Below are 22,236 nucleotides of genomic sequence, written 5' to 3' on the forward strand. Positions count from 1 at the left end.
ATTTAATGACTTCGCTAAAGGCAGTACCAGTACTGTAGAGTATAGTTAGCTAGTTAGTGTTGGGAACAAATGTAAAACTAATCGCCTTTGGAATGAGGATTTTCCGATAAATTTAAAATGGAAATGGAACACTTTCAAGTTTGTAGCTCACTTCTAAATTCACGGTTTCATAATATTTATGTAGGTACTTATATTGATACAGTTGAATTTTAAATTATTAAAAGTAGCCTCATTTACTTTACAATTACTTATAGTAAGTTTAGTACCTACCTAGCAGTTCGTAATTATCTGAAATTTTGGGAAAATACTAAGTAATCCTAACTAATATTATAAATGCGAAAGTAACTGTGTCTGTCTGTCTGTCTGTCTGTCTGTCTGTTACTCTTTCACGCCAAAACTACTGAACGGATTTGAATGAAATTTGGTATACATACGGTCTAGACCCTGGGAAAGAACATAGGCTACTTTTTATCCCGGAATTCCCACGGGAAAACTTTTTAAGGCGAAGCGAAGCGCGCGGGAACAGCTAGTTTTAAATATAGTTGAATGAAACACACGCACTCACGCCTTGTACTAATGTACTCCCTTGCGGGGTAGGCAGAGGTGCATTACTGCACCCACTTTTCGCCAGAGTGTATGTTAGTCCCAATGTAATAGGGGGCGGGCCTATTGCCATTTTACGGGCACATCCAAGACCCGAGAACAAATATCTGTGTTTAAACAAAAATCTGCCCCAGCCGGGAATCGAACCCGGGACCATCGGCTCAGTAGTCAGGGTCACTAACCACTACGCCATTCGGTCGTCCCTATTTAAATTTATTATTCATATTTAAATATAAATATTCTTCTACCGTTTTCATGTAGTCCCAACACTACCAACCTAATTTGTACAGACTGAGTTTTAATTATTATCAAAGTACTCAAATCTTAAATCCCCGTTGATTGCCTACATAGTTTCGGTTAGTTTAAACATTGTCTTTGTGTTATCTATGTGCTTCACAATAGTTTTGAAGAGTGTTCACGCATCAAACATGAGGACATGATTAGTCCCAGAAATCACATAGTATTTGAGGAATAATTGTAGTATTGTGTATGTATATTGTTGTAGTCTCTTCTACGTGCAAAGGTTGTCAGGTAGAGATTGATAAAAGCAACAATGCCGCCTTTTGGACTTGTTGAAATAAAAAGGATTGTAATTATAATTGTATCCATTTTTTCAGATTAGACAGCATAGGTATGTAAGTTGGTAAGTACCTATGAACATCAGTTTTTTTGGGAAACAATATAATAATAAATTGAGTACCTACTTACACTAAATTAATTTTTTTATGAGGTAAATTCACCGCATATTAAAATTTAGTTAGTACTTACTTATACTTTACCTTAGCCCTGTATATTTCATTTAAGTAACTGAATCGCTTTGTATTCTCAAGCAAAAAATCTACCCTTGAATTTGCGTCGCTACCAGACGTAGATAATTTGGAATTGAATAACTAAAATATATTAACATAATAATTATCAACATCCTAAACTAGTTAGGTAAGTAAGTACTTTATTTTTAGAATGTATCGTTTTTGCAATGATAATTATTATTTGTTAATATAAAAAAATAGTTTTTTTAACTTAAAAATTTGTTGGTTAAAATCATACATAGAAAAATTTCCACACAAATGTCGACACCAAAAATTACCCCAATTTTTTAACATTTAATTTAGAATAACATTATTATTAAGTATTGATGAAAATATTGTAATTTTTTGTCGTAAATTTTCTGATGCTCTGTTATTATTGCAGATGGGTTGCGTTTTATGTCTAATTTGGTGGAATGGAACTTTTTAATTGCTCGTGAGTCTGTAGACATTCTATTCTATTCTATTCTATTCTCTGTGGGGGTGGAAGTACCTGCACCTGACACTCTCGAGTGGAACCTTTGTGCATATCTCCAAGGTCTAAACTGCCTTAATTCCTAAGCTTGGACCATTTCCCACCACGCTGGTCCACTGCGGGTTGGTGGGTTCACATAATTATCTAGATGTGCTAAATCTAGATATACAGGTTTCTCACGATGTTTTCCTTCACCGTAAGAGCGATGGTATACATTGTACTTAAATTCAAAGAACTCATTGGTACATGTCAGCGCCGGGATTCGAACCCGCATCTCTGGCGTGAGAAGCGGGCGCTTACCCGACTGAGCTATAGATTGGCAAGTTGCTTGGCGACCCTCCTTGCGGGGTGAAAGACGCGGAGGGGACGAGGTACCCAAGACGACAGCGGGTAGCGGGAGGGTAGCGGGGAAGGGCAACGCGTGCATTGCATGTCATTGTTACGGCAGTCTCGGCCGCGCAGCCGAGGCGGCCACATGTCTTATATAGTCTGTCATAATTTGAGTGCGACCCACATGAGATCATTGATCCTGAGACCATTAGTCTTAGGATGAGTGTTGAGACCTTTTTAATATTATTATTAGGTATCTATAATTCGTCAACAAAATAACGTTAAAAACAACAAATCGTATAATGTCTCAATATAGGGGCTTCTTGTAGAACAGCGTACCGGATCAGTCATGCTACGCGGCTAAAGGTTGGTACTGCGCAGTCAGATACGAAAAAGTAAACAACAAAGACGAAGAGTCCATTATGACAGTGCGTCAGTTGTCAGTTCTTGTAACTAGGAAAGCAACCAAAATTTATGTGATTTAATGAAAGTAATTAATGAGCAAAACACAGAAAAAAATTACAAAATTGATGAAATTTTTAAAGAAAATGGTCATATCGTGCTTCGCCTACCCCCATACCACCCGGAATTAAATCCTATTGAACTTGTGTGGCGGTACGTGAAAGGCGAGCTCGCAAGAACGTCGATTGACTCTAACTTAGATAAAGAGATAAAAGACTTAGAGTTGCTTTTCTCTAATTATTCGCCTAAAAAGTGGAGAAATTGTGACGACCATGTCATAAAAAATTAAGACGAATATTATAAATCTGATAGAGTATTTGACGATGTATTGGACAGGTATGTTATTGTTTATTTATAATTTATTGTAAATTAAACATAAATTGGTTTTTTGTCTTAGATTTATAATTGAAGTTAATGAAAACGATGATGAAGATGAGGATGACGACGACGATGAACAAGTTCAAACAGAGAGTGAATATGAAAGTGACATGGAAATTGATTTATAAAATAAAACACTTTTACATAAATAAATTCAAATTGGTAGATATTCTGAAGGTAAACATCCAAATTTTAATGCTGCCAAACTATAAATTTTAAGCTAAATATGACATTTACGGGACACTCATAGAATAAAATTTTACTTACGTCAGAAATAGTTACAAGCTATCGCGAGATTAATCCGGCCACACTTTTCTACGTGTGTAGCATGTCGTGCTACCTCGCCCCCACCACTTCTTTCACCCCGCAAGGAGGGTCGCCAAGTTACTTGCCGCATTATACCACGTCGCTCGTTCCGCATTGAGTCTGTCGATATTAAAAACAAGCTGTTCCCGCGAGCTTCGCTTCGCCTTAAAAAGTTTTCCCGTGGGAATTCCGGTATAAAAAGTAGCCTATGTTCTTTCTCAGGGTCTAGACCGTATGTATACCAAATTTCATTCAAATCTGTTCAGTAGTTTCGGCGTGAAAGAGTAACAGACAGACACAGTTACTTTCGCATTTATAATATTAAGTTAGGATTAGTTAGAATTGGTTGTGTCCGCACTATTCGTGTTATGGATTGGCTATCGATAAGGTATTGAGGAAGTAGTTTTTTCTAAATCACAGTAACTAGGTACTTACAGGGGTTGATGAAGGTAAAAAAACAATCATTTTAATATTTACAAACATTAATATTTTATTTATTCATGACAAAAATATCACCTTCTCTATGAATTTTTATACCGAAGGCACCGATGTACAGTCAAAAATAAGTCAAATAGACTTCGCAAAATAAGACGAAAAAAGTGTTATCATTTTATCAACTAGACAAGCATTTTTACAATTTTATTATAGGTATATTATGATCCTACTAAATATCAGGCACAATTCTGAAGGAATTCCACGGAAGGAATTCACATTTATTGGAAAAAATTATAGAGGATGTACCTTTAAAATAAGCGTCCACCTTTCGGTATATAATACGCTTCGAATTCAGTATTCTTTGTATTAGAAATTCACACAAGTGCGTCCACTTCATCGGCATTGCCGACGCCATTTCTCCAAACATTTAAATGACAATCCGTTTGGTGCGATACGTACGATACCGATAGGTAGATGCTTACCTTAAGTATGGATATTCTTTCAGAATCGTACCTAAGAATATTATGTTGTGTACCTAGCTAGGTATATAGGTAGTTGTATAATTTCAGCATTACTTATATAATACAAGCACCGTACTATTATGGATCTATGTTTGTATAAATTACAGGCACATCAACATTACAATTAGTATAACTAGTTAGTAATTAAGTAGACATAAATAAATGGTAATCCACTATTAGGTACGTATAACTTTTCCTGAAAGAGTTTTTTTTATAGAAAATTTCAAGTTTTCACTGGTAGAATACAGCAGCTGACAGTTAAAATATTTTTAAGTGTAAATAGCAACTGAACTGCAACTTATACATATTCAATTTATTTATATTTAAACATTCAAACAATTAAGTAAGTAATTAAAATTAGATGAATATAGTTTTCAGGGCAGTTACATTTGAAAAGGTATAAAAAAAATGCTACAAAAAATAAAATTATAAATTATTTTGACATTGACAATGATTTTTAGTAGGTACCTATATATTTGTCAACTTACAGAAATAAATCCATGGAAGTATGTAGTATTTATAAGTACTCATTACTTCCATGAATAAACCTGTAAAATGGGATACAACTTGACATTGCGTAATAAGTTTATTTTAGTATATTTGTAATATGGCAGCTTTTATCGACAAATGACTCATTGATATCATAATTTTACTATTTTGATTAAATGTACCTACTATGCTATTATTGTATCATAATTATTATTGTATCTGTGTCAAACTAAACTTAGATTTCTCGATTATATATACCTACTATTTCAAGTTTCACTGATTTCATTTTTTTTTTTATTTATTATGTTTCAGTACCTATTAACGTTTTATTAAAGTATAAAAAAATAATTAAAAATTATACAGGTTTATACACTTTATAGTGAATACATTTTTTTTAACTTAATAACAACAAATATTGTACTTGATTTTGTTGTGCATGTACTTTACTATTTACCAAAGTTTTTTGTTGTTACGTAGGTAACAAGTATTTTTAAAAATGTATTTTTTTTCGGTAGGTACCTATTATAAATAATTTAAAGTAGCTGCATTCTGATGAATTAAGTTATATTATTTTACAAAACTTAATCACGATATCTTTTTTCAACATGAATATCTGCGAAAATCATAAGTATTTTTAAATAATCAATTCAGATTTCCTGATAATTAAGTTCAAAATATAACAATTGGGAACTAAAAAATAAACCTAGAATATGATACTTACTTACACTTTGGTAAAACTACCTTCTACAAACTAAGCCTAAATGTGAGAAGTGACTTCTAAAACTGTTGTTAATAAGGTGGTTGTGATTTTTTTTCTATACTTTGAAGACAGAAAAACTATGTTTAACATGGTTAATTTCAGGTTTTGGTAGTAAGATACATAAACAATCGTACATTCAACATTAGAAGAATAAGTAGTAAATAATGGTAGTTTCTACTTAAAATGGAACCCGGTAGACAATTCTCAACCACACGACTTTGGGGACATCTGCAATTGACATAGAAAATTCATAATACCGTAGCCTGAGTCTATTTCCATGAATTTCAACGCGCGCTTTCGAAAATCGTACGGTCGAGAATTTTTTGTGCCAATTTCGCCATAGTGGGTTAGAGCATATCAAGGGATTACTGGTTAACTTTTGACACATCTGTCATGAATTTAATATGGAGATGACGTATAATTCATGAAACCCTGGTTACGATCTAACCGACTATGGAGAAATTGGAGCTTAGTCTCGCTCATCTGCCCGACATGGCAAACAAATTCTAAGTCTACCGTAAGCAGTAGTTATCATTGATGACAAAATTTGCATTTTTTTTTTATTGAAAGCGCAGTCATTAATGAACATTATAAAGTTTTGCCGACATTGATTTGCATATTTCGGTTAACGATAACGAGACGAGAATTTATTATTATATTTTATCGTAACTATTTTAAGTAGATTAAAATTAAATATGTTGAGGAGATTAAATGGAGTATGACAGAGAATCTTATGGTAAATCTTAATTCACTTCACAAATTAAAACAAACTTAGTAAATACTTAATAATAAGTGTAATATTTACAGAAAATAATATAGAATATTGTTATAAAATATTCTAAAACAAAGGAAAAATCATTATAAGCTGCCATATTTATAAGTAGCTCAGCTTTTTAAAATTACGTCAGATGTTTTTAAAACCTAAAATAAGGATTTAAAATTAAATTGTAGTCTACCTATGAAAACACGACTGTACATTTTGTAAAATACAAGCAAATCAAATGCAATTTTTAAATGAAAAAATATATAGTTACGTATTTTATAGTCACAATTAAAATCCAAAAAATAATAAAAAAGGTATCGGTTATTGTAGGTAAGTACAAAAAAAAATTTAAAGAAAAAACTTGTTTTTACATCAAAATTGTTGAACTTTTTCTTAACGATACTTATTCGATAGTAAAAGACTATTAGTATTTTTCCCGGATTCAGAATGGTTGTGACATCACTAAACTTGTACCAAGCTAACACATTTTTCTACACACAAAAATGGCTACAATATATTTAATTAGGTAGGTATGTACTTATATTTTTAATAATGATTCAACATTGGTAAAGGTACATAATAATCTGCTCCGAACTAGAACAATAAATTATACATAAGTAGTAGTTTTTTTTTAGAAAAGCCGCACTAGTAGGTACATTATTACTGTTGATAATAAGACTGATTCTGGTCGAAGCGAGAATGCGCCATCCGTGCTCGCACCTCGGTACACTGCAAAAGATTAAAAAAATTATTAATTCAATATTTTAAGCAAAAAAAACAAACAATTTTATTAAGAAAGTTTAGAAAAACAAAAAACTTTTCGATCTATGTATTTTTTTTACATCAAAACCAGCCTTGAAGAAAGTCCATAATTATCCTACAGAGTGGCTAATTGTATGTTGAGTTTGATCGTTTGGAAGGGAATTAAAGATAAACGATATACTCAAAAAATATTAAATTACCTGAAGCACCCTGGATTGAGAGCGGTTCTCCTTCTAAAAATAAAAGAAAAAAACAAAATAAATAATAAAAAAACATAACATCAATGTAAGTAAACTAGAAAAACTATAAAAAAACCATAAAACACACAAAAGTTATAATTTTTTTATGTATCCCAAATTTGCAAGTATTTTTCCTCTTCTTGCAGGTCAGTGTTTTTTCTTTTGAATGTGAATTAGTAGTAAACAGTAGTCTTCATCAAGCTGAAGAAGACGCCGCTCTTCTATTACTTGTAGATAATTATATTTTTACATAACTGATAACTTCCACCATGAAAAATGTAACCGCATTTTTCAGTTGAAGAAATAAATGGGAAAAATCGTCCATCACATATCTCCGTAATCTGTTATTTTCGGGGAAATCAATGTTTTATGTTCACTAGATGGCAGAAGATGCGTGTTTTGTTTTGATTTTTGCAATAAAAAGGAAACAAATTATATGTTGTTCAACTCACCAATTTCAATGACAGCCTGGCCGGTCCTATCGCTCCAGCTGTGCTGGTTCTTCACAGTCAGCATCGCCTCGTACTTGCCAGGAGTCAGGTCCAGCTCCTTATCATCGATCACGTACACGATCTCGTATTCGTGGCTCTTCTGCGATGGGATAGGGATGGGCAGCGTCTTCGATGCTCCGTCCTGGAATGGGAACGGTTTTTTGAGGTTAAAGATTTGTTGGGGTTAAAGATGAACAATTAGAATCGAGTTGTACCTAATAAAACGTTCTCTATTCTCGATGGAGCGAGCAGAGACCAGGGCAATGTACGCGATGTATGGAGTGCTACTTTCATTACGGGACTATAAAAGTCTGCGGTTCCTTTGTCAAGATGTCATCTAGATAAAAGGAGTGGAGCTGCTGGTTTTACAAATGAATGTATCTTGGTATTTGGAGTACATACATTTGATTAGCTTCTGGCATCAGGAGTGCCGCTGATAAGATTCCATCCTTTACCTATATCTATGCAATCTTGTGGCACCACCGACTTATGACCGCTTTGAAGCACTAGCAAGACACGAGAATCTAGCTCTAAACATACCCCATTCAGCTGCCTCAGCTCCAAGTGTATCTTCTCTAGCGGCTGGTGCGAGTGCACGGTCCAGGACAGTTTGGCTCCCTCCGCGTCGAGTCCCTCCACCACGGGGCTCTGCACCAGCTCGATGGAGCGGTTGTGTTTGCCGTATTGGTTCTCCGCCTGAGGATAAAAATTCAAAATTCAAATTCAAATGGTTTAATCGACGTAAAATTTTACAATTATTTGTCGATAGTCATCTACCACCATTTCACAAAAGATAAAACATATCATTATAGCACGCAAACTGAAACAGTTTGACAAACATAGAACAGAAAATAAATAAGAGCACAATCGGCGGCCGTATTACTTATGGTAAGAAAAGTTTTTCGAGAATTCGCGGGCAAGTAAAGGAAGTCTGAAAATGGTGGGGAATCGCGAGAGGATTGGATAGTCATATAAATAAGTAGTAATGTAGGACAAAATATTGAGAGGAATACTAAAAAAAATGTACTTGATGTTTACAGTAAGTAATTATACTACTACACTTTTACTTAGGTAAGTACTAACAGTGAGATTGATATACAATAATTTTAGAAATTAATCTGACTATATTTTAACCCTACCTCTACAGGCTAACCTCCGAGAATCACACCCATCCACCGGTAGACTGGCGGGAGACTGCACTGGACCGTCAGAAGTGCGATCTCTTGTATTGGAGGCCAAGACTCACTTTGGGTCGCTGAGCCAGCGGAGTAAGTAAGTAATGGAGATGAAAAACAAGATGCTTACCTCGCAAGTGAACTCCCCGAAGTCCGAGTCCCCCACAGGTACCACGGTCAGGTTGGAGTGCTGCCCGTCCACGGTGATGCTGTAGCGATGCTCGGCGGAGTCCTCGATGCGGCGCCCGTCCTTGTACCAGTAGATGTTTGCGCTGGAGGAGGGAAAGAGTAAGAGTCAGAAGTACTCGAGCAAAGTATCTTGTATTTTGTGAGAAAATATAAAAAAAATTGTCTATGTCTAGATTGAAGATGAAGATAAAGATGACAAGGTTGAAGATGAAGATATTTTAAATTATGTAAATAAAAATAGTCCAAGAATACTTTATAACTACTGTACCGCAGCAGGTAGTATTTAATCAAGAATTTCGCATCATTGTGTGCTGCATTCGAATAATTACGCACTCACATAAGTTACAGTCAACGACTTTCAAAAAGGAAACTAATAATTAATGAGGAGCAGACAGTATTGGACAAAAATAAAGGATAAAAGCTATAGATATCCGCATCCTGTGGCGTGTTTTGGGAGAAGCCTATATTACGTATCTAGCAGTGGATTGCTATAGGCTGATGATGATGATAAAATGACTGATAATTATGAGATAAAGACTTACGGAGGCTCCTCATGAGCAGAGCACTGCAAGATGGCTTCCACGTTGATTGCAGAGTTGACAATAGTCTTGTGAACATGGACACGGGGTTTGCCTGAAAATACAATAACATACATAGTCATAAATACTATACGAGTCAGGGACCTTATTTTCGGCTTATGAACTTTGATCTAACATAACATCGTTAAGTGTTTTCCAAAATGAGACAGTGATTAATATAGAAACACAATTATGCTAAACGGTATGGAGAATTGGATAGTCCGTAATATAAAAAGGAAATGTAAATTATAATAAGTTAATAAGCTTTTAGTTTGTGCTCATTGGCAAGTCACTATAATTATAATACAATATAATAATAAAAATAATAATACACCTACAAGCAAAGAAAATTTTCCAGTGACAATAGCACCACGTCTGCAATATTTGAAGTACATTTATTAACAGAGTACCAGAACTACAATATTACCAACAAAAACGTAACAATATTTTGATCAAATTCGAAATTACTTACATGTTTAAAAAAAATAAAATAAGAAAAACTTTGGCATTGCTCGTGACTGAATTTAAAAGAAACCTCAACTCACCGAGAACCTTAATGCTGATGGACCCGACAGCAGGCTTGCCAACGTTGTTGTCGGCATAGCACAAGTACTTGCCGGCCTGCTCCCGTCTGATGCCGCGGATGTAGACGCTGTCTTCGGTGAACTCGCCGTCGGATTCGCTTAAGCCGTGGTTCTGGGGGTAAAGATGTTAGGTGTTAGGAATCAGCTTTGCGATAGGAAAATTTTCCGCCCTAGGCGAGAGAGAAGATGAAAGGAAAAGGTGGAGCCGTATGTCCAAAGATGTGAAAGTTTTCGTGTGTGGTGTTTTTTTTTATGCTTTTTGTAGTTTTCGTCTACAAGCATTAAATCATTAGTTAGTAACCATTCTAATCCACTTCAAGCGAAGTGTTATGCCTTTATTGGTTATGCTGAGAAATAACTTTGCAACAAGTCTTAACGTTCGTACCTAATCCTGACGAAATTAACTAAATTAAAAACTGTCATTAGTAACTATGAAAAATGACCAAAATAAAATCTTAAAACCTATTTATAAAGCGTTTCCTTACTGACTAGTAGACACAGCTACATCCTAAAATTAAACTAAGTTTCCGTGTACCAGTCGTGTTTTGGTAACAAGAGTAAAATGTAAATTGAGTTGAGGAAGCAAGTACTGGGTTAATTTTAGAATTCCATTCTGCTTGTGTAAACTGAGTTGTCGGGAATTTATGTATGTATCTAAGAAGGGGTTGAGATATCTTGATGACTGCTTAGTTGATCTACAAACATTGGATTTAGATTCACTTTATAGTGTACTCAGATATCAAAATATCAAAGAATTCACATAATTTATAATACTGCACCTTTAAGTTGGCTTTTAAGTTATATTTAACACACGAGAAAATTACATTTGGAGGTCCTTTTAGTGTGTCGGAGATGCCAATATTTTATTTAAGTATTTGAAAGGTTATAAGTAATAATGATTGAGATCAACGAAATAAACACTTCTCTATCTAGAAGATTGAAACAGTCTTCAGTAGCCGTTCGTTTTTTACTTTGACTAGAAGTTACACGATTTGTTTAATTAAAGTCTGTTTTGTTAATAATTATTATCAGTGGCGTCTGTAATAAATTTAACGCAATTGACACTATCACAGTTAAATTGTCTACAAATTCCTATGCAATGTGTAATCAAAATTAAAATTAATGAGGTATTTATAATTATTTTTTATGGAATATGTTTGCTTATTTTTATGAAAAAAAATATTTATAATTAAGTTAAGTTATAAGTTACCTAAGTAGTTTTATCATAGGTACATAAAAATTAAATAGCCCTTACAATATTATAATCTATTTTTTTATATAGAATAACTGACTGTTACACCGTGGTCACTCAAATCCGTTTTGTTTCTATCAACAGGTAAAACATCATTTGGCCGTAATTTTTATACAATTTATCCACTAAAAAGAAGTGAAATCATGCTGAACGGCCTTTTAGTAAAAATACCCATCAATGAATGAATGTCCCACCATCAATGAGCAACATAATCACACAAATACGATTCATCAATCAATCGGACAGAATCGGACGGCAGACTGACGTGCTTTATCAATGAACTCTGACGTTATTTACTTATTTTAACATCTATAACGATCACTTTCAAGGCACTTTTGGTCAATCTGCAATGTTTACTGTATTACCAGCCCTTAGTGTATGCCATACGGCATTACACTCCTTACCCAAGAATTTGTAGGTTACCAAGTTTTTGCTGAGTTTTTATGATAAAAGTGTAATCCGTTCAAGGCTTAACTGCACAGCATTAGCATTGCATTAAAATTGAATACTGCTTTTTCCAACAAACAGGATGGAATCTGGTAAGGAGGATATTTTTTCATAAACCCTGGAACTATAAAAATTATATCTCCCACCTAATTACCCCACAGTGAAAGCCATAGCGATTGTGATAGATACTAAAATGAATAACTACGGTCGTCGTATCGATGTGTGTGGCTCCCGCCTTATCGATAGCTTTACTGACCAACTGTCGGAAATCGGGACCTATATTTTTTGTGCATTATGCAACTGTGCGTTTGGTATAAAAGTTTTACGATGTTTAAATGACCTAATTTCAAATTGTTTGTTGAAATTTTATGATTTTACTGTTGGACAGTGATTTGTTTATCTTTTCACTGGTTCAGAATAGCTACTCGTTAATAACACACTATAAACTATTAAATATCAAGCTTTGTATTTGAATTTATGGCACGTCCACCAGCAATATTCATGTATTAAGTCTGAAGTCGAGTAGTCCAGCGATCTCACCATGTCGCACTTAAATCTGTTGGTTTCAGCGCATGGCACTGTGTATAATATGTAATACATATTTATTAAATAAACAAAGTTAAAAAAAGATAATTTGGGTCTAAAATTTAACTAAGACGCAAAAATATGTGAGTGCTGCACTTCTGCATCGTTTGCAAACAGTACACAACAGTGTACAAGTTTGACTAGTATAATTATGCCTGAAGCAAAAATTTCAATAGTGAACAACTTTGAGTAACTTAATTTTACGGTACGTCGAAAGAATTGAAGATACCCATATATTTAAAGATAAGTATATTAAACTAAATATTTACCTCTCCAGCAACATCTTCCCTGGACCAGATTAGTTTGGGCGGCGGAGATCCAGACACGTTGCAAGTTATACGCATGTCTGACCCCTCGATGACCTGGCCGCGGTTCGTGGCTGTCACCTCTGTGGAATATGAGTGTTATGATGTTTAATAAGAATAATACTGGACTAAGGTTAACTCCTTGGGGTTATCCCTGATTTTCTTTGATTTGTATCGTTTTTAAGGATGTTTATAAGATTTTAGGTGGAGAAAAAACTATCTAGGTTATAAAACAACCTCGTCTTAAATATATATAAATAAATAATTATACTTAACAGAAACAAGCTGGTACAACAACTATGTAGAAATAAATAATTAAAACTCAACTAATCTAGATCACAAACTTTCTTTTGGTTAAAACCCGACCAAAAATGAAAATAAGTGAAAACAAGAACTCACGAATGATCTTAGGCGCAAACTCGAATATGACGGTGTGCTCAATGTTCTGCTTGAAGATGTCACACTTGTATTTTCCGGCGTCGGACATTTGCAGATCAGCGATGATCAGGTCGGTCTGACTCTCCCGGTCACTGAAACAGAAATACACAAAGATACGTCACGTGATGAAGTAGAGGAAGTTGATATTGTAAGAAAAAAAATGAGAGATTGTGGAGTGAATGAAGATATGACAGCGGGTAGGGTAAAATGGCGTGACATGAAGCACAAAGATGACCCTAAATAAGGAAAAGGCTTGGAAGAAGAAGAAAATATAATAATATTTTAAAACACATACATGGACATCCTGTCCGGGGCTCCCATCTTCTGAGTGCCGAGGAACAGCGGCGCTCCGTCCTTAAGCCACTGGAAGGCGACCGCTTCTGGAAATGAGAGTTGATGTTGAATAACGAGTATTTATCAGGGATACCATCGTGAAAAGGAGATTTTAGTGTACTTACGATGTTTTTTTGTTGATGTTTGTCTGGTTGTTTTTGTTTGTTCTGTATATTTCCGATTAGGTATCGGACTATCGGTTTATTATGGTCTCTTCAAATAAAGATCATTAATGGGATGCAATCGAGTTTAATTATTAGGACCCTGAAGTAGAAGAACTACGACATTACAGCGAGAAAAAATCAAGTTCATTTGAATTAATGAATCTACCGGGGGGTGCCAATGGTGTACCTACCTAGACACTTCCACATTCCAAGGGAAAAGACTTCTGACAAAACCCTTATTACACGCGAGTAATGGAAGTTTTTGTTTGTATCGGATGTTTTTTCCCGTGGAATAGGATATAGGTATTCCTTTTATTTAATAGGTTCACAGATACATTCCCATAGGTAAGGCTCTGTCTGATACAGGTAGAAAGGTCTATAGATTTAAAATGACAACAAAACGTATGGTACCTACAGTCACAATTTGAAATGCGTATATTTTGGAACTAACAGTCTATTTTCGTAGACTAAACGGCGCGAGAAATCATAAAACATATTGAGTATTTAGTTGTCTCATGATGTCATTCACGGCCATAGCGTCTGCCACCTATAAATCAAAGCAGGTAACGACTGAAAGAAAGCCAATAAAAATAGACCATCACGTCACTAGCAGACGTACGGTCTGCGGCGTCCATCTTGGATTCCGTGACAGTTACACCGGAAGTGGCGCGCGCGCATTTGGCGCCACCGGAAACATGTGAAACATTTTATGAATCAACACACTGTTTCATTGCGTAATAATTAGATTCGCTCGATTATAATTTTTCGGATTTGATTTATCGGTTCCTGTTTGTTGGTCCTGACTGACAGTTTTAAGGTTTTAGGAAGCGGCGGACGCGTTGCGAATATCAATGAGATCATCGCATGTAAAAAATCTTCATCAAAGTAGACGGTTTGGTTTCCGAGTAACTTTGGCATTCTTAGAAGTTGTATTAGATGAAGGTCTTTTAGTTTTACTAATTAGCAATAAGTACCTACTTGCCTAAATAGGTAATAAAATGATTAATGCCTTGGATGGGCCTATGCCCAGGCTTTGGCGTAATGCATTATAGCAGAAATGATCGTGGAAGTCAAAAATAAGTCTTACTATTTTAACTTACCTTTTCCAAAGAAGCCTTTTACAACTGCTTGTGATTGAAAAAGATGTTAGGAGTTGAGGAAAGCTCCACGTTGAGGAAAACATACTTTAAAACAATCCAGTTACAGATGAAGATGAACATGAAGAAAAGTTGCTCACCATTTTCCTTCGGCGACGGCTGTATGACACACGGCAGTCGTAGCGTCATGCCGAGACCGACTTTGAAGTCCTCTCCTTTGTTTTGAATATCTGCGTTCACGTCTTCCTCCTCATCTCCTGTGAAATGAGACAGGTTATAAGCATAATAAAAGGTGTCTAGTGATTCTTTAATAAGCTATCTAGGCAATTCAATGAAAATACCTACATCTTATCTTTCAAAAACAAAAGAATATGAATAAACTCTAGTAGCATCCTAGGCAGTGGGACCTCTACGCTAGGTTTTATTTCTTTAGTTAATCAGTAATACAATCAATTTATATTAAAATATGTAACGCTCCTTTAGTTAATTGGGGACCCACCATCACAGATATTACGTGTGATTGTCACCACCACACATATAACGTGTGATTTTACTTATATTAATCCTCAAAATTAGATAAATAAGGCTAAAATTACCTTGATCAGCGTCGTTCTGGGTGTCATCGTCTGCAGCAGCATCAGAAAGTGGTTGATCATCGTAGTTCACTTCTGGATTCGCTTCTCGCCTTTCTATACTGTGCGTTCTCGCTTCTGCAACAACAGGAATAGGATGTTTAGATTCACCATTTATTTAAGTTACTTCTCCATAATCATCATCATCCTTATTCATCCATCAAGTGCCTTTTACTTCAACTTTAGCTGAAGCGATATTTTCGTTAGAAATAACTCTTACAAAGTTTTCAACCGTCGTAACGAAAACAAACAATCCTCTGGCACTTAAGTCCAGTCCATTCATATTATTATTATGATATTCAAAGTGATTAATTCTTGGCATTGTCAAGTGCAAGTACCAGGGGGTCATTAGTAAGCAGGAGGTGTCATCTAGAACGGCACGCGGCTTTTCCTTCACGCAGCCAACATGGTACTGGTGGATGAAAGTCACTGTGGTCATCAATAAGGAACAGTTTCCTAATGAAGATGCTAAGGATCTATTTTGTGTTTTATATTCTAAAGTCCCGTACCTGAACATAGGAAAAGGACGTCTATATAACCCAGATTTGTAATAGTAAGTGCCAATTTCTCCATTCTCGGTTAGACCATAACCAGGGAGTAGTGGTTAACTTTTGACACATCTGTCATGAATTTTATATGGAGATGACGTTTAATTTTTAAATCAATCCGTGTCGGTTAGATAACCGACTTCGGAGAAATTGGCACTTAATGATTCTCATGGAACCCAGTTCAGTCCAGGCAGAAGGAATTAGACAAAGATGTATCCGTTCGGTCAGATTAAAGAGGATCATTGTAACACAATACTTAAGATGTTGTAAATGAATTTGTGGAATTCCAGACAACAATTAACTTAGACTAGATATGATATGACTCATGCTTTTAATTGCTTGAGAAAAATTGTAACCCGTCATTTTGAAAACAATTCGTAGATCATTACTGGCCACGATGGATCCATATCTTTGAGCACAATACACAAACACATCAAAGTTAAACACCCTGCTTTTTCCTCAAGGATGAAGAGAACCTCCTCCATTTTTCAAAGTCGTTTAAAAACTATAAAGTCCTTAGAAGTGAACTGTTAATCTTATTCGGACTGTACCCACCCGCATTACCTAATTGGTATGCAAGCGGCCGGCAACAGGCGTCCCACAGGGAGCGTTCAACGAAAGCTGCTATGAATGAATAATATTGGAGCCATTTGAACGTAGCCCGAAAACGAAACGTTGTTGGGGGGTCACTCTCTACTGATGAACAAGAAACGAACGAGATCTGTCGTGCAATCGGAATGCTTAATTAAACAAGATAGAGTCGTGGCTCGCGCAGCAACGCTCTGAAAATTCTTTTTTCGGCATTTAGAGTGAGCCCCTGATAAGTGGTATCGGTTTATAGGAACTCTTGGTACCTTTCGCTGAAGAAATGCGAAAGCGTAAGTCAATATGTAAGTACCTAATTGTTTGTTTACGCTTTCACGCGTACATGGGCTGAACCAATTTAGGCGAAATTCAAATCTACCGAATAGGACTACGTTGACGTGCACGCAAAAATCCTTACTAGCCTGAATATATTTCAGCGAAAACATCATAAATGACAATGGGCGTTTTGGGACCTATGTCCAATAAAGATGACACATACATCGTTGGATAGCTCTTTTCAAGTGAGCAAAAAAGTATTATGACGACAAATCCGTATAAGTTGTCCATTTTGAAATATATTCGTCGGAAGGAAGTATTTTTCTATGGCATTGCACTCTCTCTCCTGATGACAGTTAGGGCGTAATACACGTAAACACGTATTATTGAAATTGGAGAAATTACTTTGAACTGGTTTTATTTACTGAGATAATAAACAAATATAATATTATATGAAATACGATCATATTGTTATAAAAATTAAAAATGAATGTGAAAAACTAACAAAAACATTAAAATTACAGAAATAAAATATAAAAACTTTCAAGGTACTATTATTCTAATTGGACAGTAAATCAAGACTAGCGCTTCCGTTATTCATATTCTGCAAAAAAATACCTTTTCAACGACGTATCACTCATTTCTATTGGTGCTGGTCCCAGCTTCCATATATTGGTGCCCATCATCATTTCATTTTATCACTTAATTTTATCTAACCTTGGATTTTCAGTACTTCTGAAGAATATATTATATCCGTGACCTATAAATAAAGGTCCCCAAGTTTGTACCAAATGTTCACAGATGTATCCAATGAAGGATTGCCGGTCGGTCAAAATGGGCGATTCAACAATCAGCCATGAATTTTTTGCTCGAAGTTAATAACTTGTACCCTGTCTTACTGTGTTACCCTAGTCTAGAATAGAATAGAATAGAATAGAATATATCTTTATTGAACACCACAAATTAAAATATAAAAAAAGAGAACTTATAAACTAGGAACAATGAACAATAGGCGACCTTATCGCTTAGAGCGATCTCTTACAGGTAACCTTAAACATAAAGAAATAAAAGTAAAGAAAATTTGAGGGCTAGTCTAGCTCTTGTGTTTGTCACCGTGTGCAAAGGATTGGCCAGTCTGATTAGCAACAGTTTTAACATGTTTGTCTTTGGTAGTGTAGCTGCCAAACGACCAAACCGATTTTCGAATAGATTTTTTTGAGTCATAGCTAATGTTAGCCCAAGTGTGACTGCGTTAAATGCTACTTTTATTGTCAAATGGTTTTAACGTTGATTATTTATTTATTTTCAACAGCTTTCAACAGTGTTGGTGTTGGGAACAACCCGTCGCATTCGTTTTAATTATTTGTAATTGAAATGGCCCGGTTCTAACCAATTATTATGTTAGCAGTTGATACAAGCTTATCCTGCTATACACCAGACGGTATAAAATTTAGTTTTTTTTTGGTATTTAGACGCTTTAATAAAGCGGAGGAGTATTCTAATTTTGTTTATGTTTGGTTGACTGTGGCTTTGGTACAAGCAGATTTTATTTTTGTATGGATGGAAAAAATGCATTTTAGCATAGTACCGCATAATTATATGAAAATTGTTTTTTTTTTAGATATTATGTTAATCGCTGACGCAAAAAAGGGGTGGCATACCTAACGAGTTTCACGTATCTTTCACGTTTCTGTTTTTGGTGGCTAATATTACAAATATAATTTACTAACCTCCTAAATTATGTAAGTAAGTAACTTAGTACGGGCAACCCCTCTTTTACCAATAATGATGGTGTAAAATACAACAATGAATAAACAATAAGGGCCGGTTCAGATTATTTCCTGATCTCGAGGTCAGCCGGGACGTGAGGGAATGCGGGGCCTGGTGTAGGGTGGCCATGAGTCACGGTTCTGAGATGGGACATTCATGAGGTATGTTAAAAAAATATAGGATTATCAAAGAACTTGGGTGATGAAAATTTATTATAATTATAGAATACTGAAATCTATGCGTCTGTTGTGTGCGATGCCGAAAAATTGCCGCTTACGTTTGAGGTCACAACGCAAATATCAATTTTATTCGGAAAGTGATCGTGACCGTATCAACTCGAGCCGTTCAGTATTCTTTGTATGAAAGTCTCTACTGCATTAGTGTGCGCTAATGGGAATCGTAACGTTACACAAGAGACAAGCTCGTGAACGCAGCCGATCCGTTTACGTTACGTTTATGTGTGCTGTGTAACTTTAAAAGCCACCTCGGAAAGTCATCGTCACTTGAACGGCTGAAATTTTTGTCGCATGTCCCAATTTATCACCAAAGTCCTGCCAGCCTGGTCACCCCACAACTTCAAGATCGACTCCACCAGACTCTGATTCATGGTTCAGTGTGACCAGCTGAACAAATACATACCATAAATCGTTTTCATTTTTAGAATTACTTTTACTTGGGGACTTGGATTACATTTGTTTGTTGTACTTTGAAACTTGAGACTTGAGTTTGAGTTATGGAAGTTATTTATCGCTACTGGTCTTATAACTGTTGATGGTGATGATGTTTTCGAGTGCAGAGCAAGAGAAAAGTAGCGTGGGACGCCCTCTTGCCCCCGTGAATGAAGAATTCAGATAGGAAATTATCGAACTGTGTAGTGGTTAGTGACCCTGATTGCTGTGCCGGTTCGATTCCCGGCCGGGGTCGATATTTGTTTAAAGACAGTAATTTAATCTAGATAATTATATATCTCTTCACAGAGATAATAAGATGGTAATAAGATTTTTTATTTCGGGTGAGCCTTTATTACACATAAAATATTACCTATACTTTTATTAAGTACCTACTTACATTAAACCTACCACAAACCGCAGCAGTCGCCTCTTTCATACACCACCTCTTCAAAATACACAAGTTTTTTTTAATCTTCAAGCTTCACATCCCATACTTGAATAGCCCTCTTGAAAACGGTGTATTTGTTTGTCCCGGAACGAATTAGTCCGAGGCCCCATTGGTGCATTGTGTTGGTTTTGGGGATTATTTAGGACAAAATAGTGAAACAGAGTTTAACGCTTTGTAGAAAGATATTCGTTTAATCAGCGTTAATTTTCTTAAAATAAATTTATATTATTTTAGAAGGTATACGTCCGCCATATTGAATATCGTGTAACAGAAAGAGAGTCGATCAGCGTCTGTAGCTGCTTATATAGGCTTAGGGTGGCGAGGTCCAAACAAGTAATTTTTGCCAAATAATGCACAAAATACAAACACATTGCATCGACGAAGCGACGTCATTGCTATATATTTTTAAGAGCGTTTCTTTGGGACGGCATCGGCACCACTGATGCGACGCAACGCCCCAATAGGGCCTCACCCTAAAATGTCAAATTTCATTCCAGTTAGGCTCAGGTTAGGAGCTTTTTTTGGAGTGATTCTTGTTATTTATTTACCTTGACACAGCTAATGTGATATGGAGAGCTCAGTCAACGCACAGGTGACGTAAAATTTGTTAAGACGAAAAAAAAATAACTAGCTACCTAAGTATGTCCAAAGTATGCTCTGCAATACCAAATTGGCTGATTTTGACTTTGTTCATCACGTGTTTTTTACTAGGGAAAGTAGCTTTTTTCTAATTACCTGCTATAGATACACGCTCCATCAGTAAGAAGGCGGGATCCATTATAGTAAATAAATAAATATCATTTATGGCCGATCGAGGGTTAATATTAGCACCCGATTCCGCGTTGTTCTATGGTGCCTTGATTTGTCTGGTACAGTGGGCTACAAAGAAACCTGACCATCTCTCAGTAGCAATGTCACTCTAAGAAAGGTGAGGTTTCTGTGTAGGCCACTCTACCAAAGGGTACTCAAGTAACTTACGCACTTGATGTTTGGATATAAATAAAATACACTCATTCAATGATTTGTGGCCGGTTTCATTGAATAGCTATACTTAAGTGGAACTCCCAAGTTGCTTATAAGGTACCTAATAAGAAATAAATAGCCCTATTGCTTTTTAACTAATATGTGGTTTTAAATAATCATATACCTATTTTCATTAATACCTATGTATATATGTATAGGTATATAGTGAGAATTTCAAAAAATGAATTCCAGTGTTTACTTGACTTTCTAGTTTTTCTCTGATTCTTTGTTCTGTACATAAGTAATAATAATATATTATGTATACCAATTCCGAACCTACTTTATACGACGGTTTGGTTTTACGTTCTATGGTCTTTGGCAACCCTACGTAAAATTGCAATGGCATAAAAATACGACTAAAACCAAATAAAACATCCGGTCAGCACTGTTTTAATGCAATTCGGGTTACACAGTCCCGATTCTTGGCACTGATCATAGGGGAATGGGAATTATGTCAGTGTTTTCTACGAAAATGTATTAAAGCAATAGTTTTATTCGTAAATGAGGTCAAAGGAATAAATTTAATGTACTGTACTGGTGAAATGGGTGCAGCAATGAAGAAATTCCTGTGAAAAAAGCACTAAATTACTCTTAAATGGAAACTGATTGTATTATTTCAGAGATATTTCTTTTTACGTACTTACCTAAATGATTTAAAAAATTGGGGCCAATTGGGGTGTCGCCATTTTGTAAGTCGAACTTCGTCATTGCTCGTGCTCGTGAGTCGGTGAGTGTATATTTATCAGTGCACAACCACCTACCAGCATAGATCTACATCCAGTAATGAATTTCAGACGTGATCATTTCTCTTTTATCTTATGTGTCACCATCAAGAGTCTGCCATACATTTCTTAGAATAAGGTTACATCAAACATACGCGGCGACAATAACATTATAATAGGCGAATATTATACTATATTTTTATCGTTATCATACGAGTATCAAGTTCAGAGTAAACAATAATAAAGTGGGCACTTCTAGGGCGGATGTTCCCAGCGAATGATGTCATTGGTGAAACGGCTGGATATAGAGTACTAGCTGTTCCCGCGCGCTTCGCTTCGCCTTAAATAGTTTTCCCGTGAGAATTCCGGAATAAAAATTAGCCTATGGTCTTTCCCAGGGTCTGGACCATATGTATACCAAATTTCATTCAAATCCGTTCAGTAGTTTTGGCGTGAAAGAGTAACAGACAGACAGACACAGTTACTTTCGCATTTATAATATTAGTTAGGATTAGTATTAGAGAATTTAGTGAACGCATCCATAAATTTTCTTCATAAGTGACTTACATAGGTGACTTACATTACAATCCACGA

The 22,236-nt window shown here is 35.5% G+C and overlaps 1 protein-coding gene across 1 annotated transcript in view; it reads right to left on the bottom strand.

Annotated features, from left to right (window-relative positions):
• Positions 1-3,824: 3,824 nt before the first annotated feature.
• The window catches only part of LOC105389887 (limbic system-associated membrane protein), a 122,669-nt gene continuing 104,257 nt past the window's right edge, over positions 3,825-22,236 (bottom strand). The window contains exons 3-14 of the mRNA XM_038114621.2: positions 15,564-15,677; positions 15,108-15,224; positions 13,669-13,753; positions 13,335-13,465; positions 12,900-13,018; positions 10,308-10,458; positions 9,727-9,817; positions 9,126-9,267; positions 8,361-8,516; positions 7,782-7,962; positions 7,291-7,323; positions 3,825-7,057 (exon numbers count right to left, since the gene is read on the bottom strand). Of these exons, the coding sequence (XP_037970549.2) occupies positions 6,960-7,057; positions 7,291-7,323; positions 7,782-7,962; positions 8,361-8,516; positions 9,126-9,267; positions 9,727-9,817; positions 10,308-10,458; positions 12,900-13,018; positions 13,335-13,465; positions 13,669-13,753; positions 15,108-15,224; positions 15,564-15,677 (1,418 nt within the window). The 3' untranslated portion in view covers positions 3,825-6,959. The remainder of the gene's footprint in view (positions 7,058-7,290; positions 7,324-7,781; positions 7,963-8,360; positions 8,517-9,125; positions 9,268-9,726; positions 9,818-10,307; positions 10,459-12,899; positions 13,019-13,334; positions 13,466-13,668; positions 13,754-15,107; positions 15,225-15,563; positions 15,678-22,236) is intronic.

The sequence above is a fragment of the Plutella xylostella genome, chromosome 31 (assembly GCF_932276165.1).
Source record: "Plutella xylostella chromosome 31, ilPluXylo3.1, whole genome shotgun sequence".
In the NCBI taxonomy this organism is placed as follows: domain Eukaryota; kingdom Metazoa; phylum Arthropoda; class Insecta; order Lepidoptera; family Plutellidae; genus Plutella; species Plutella xylostella.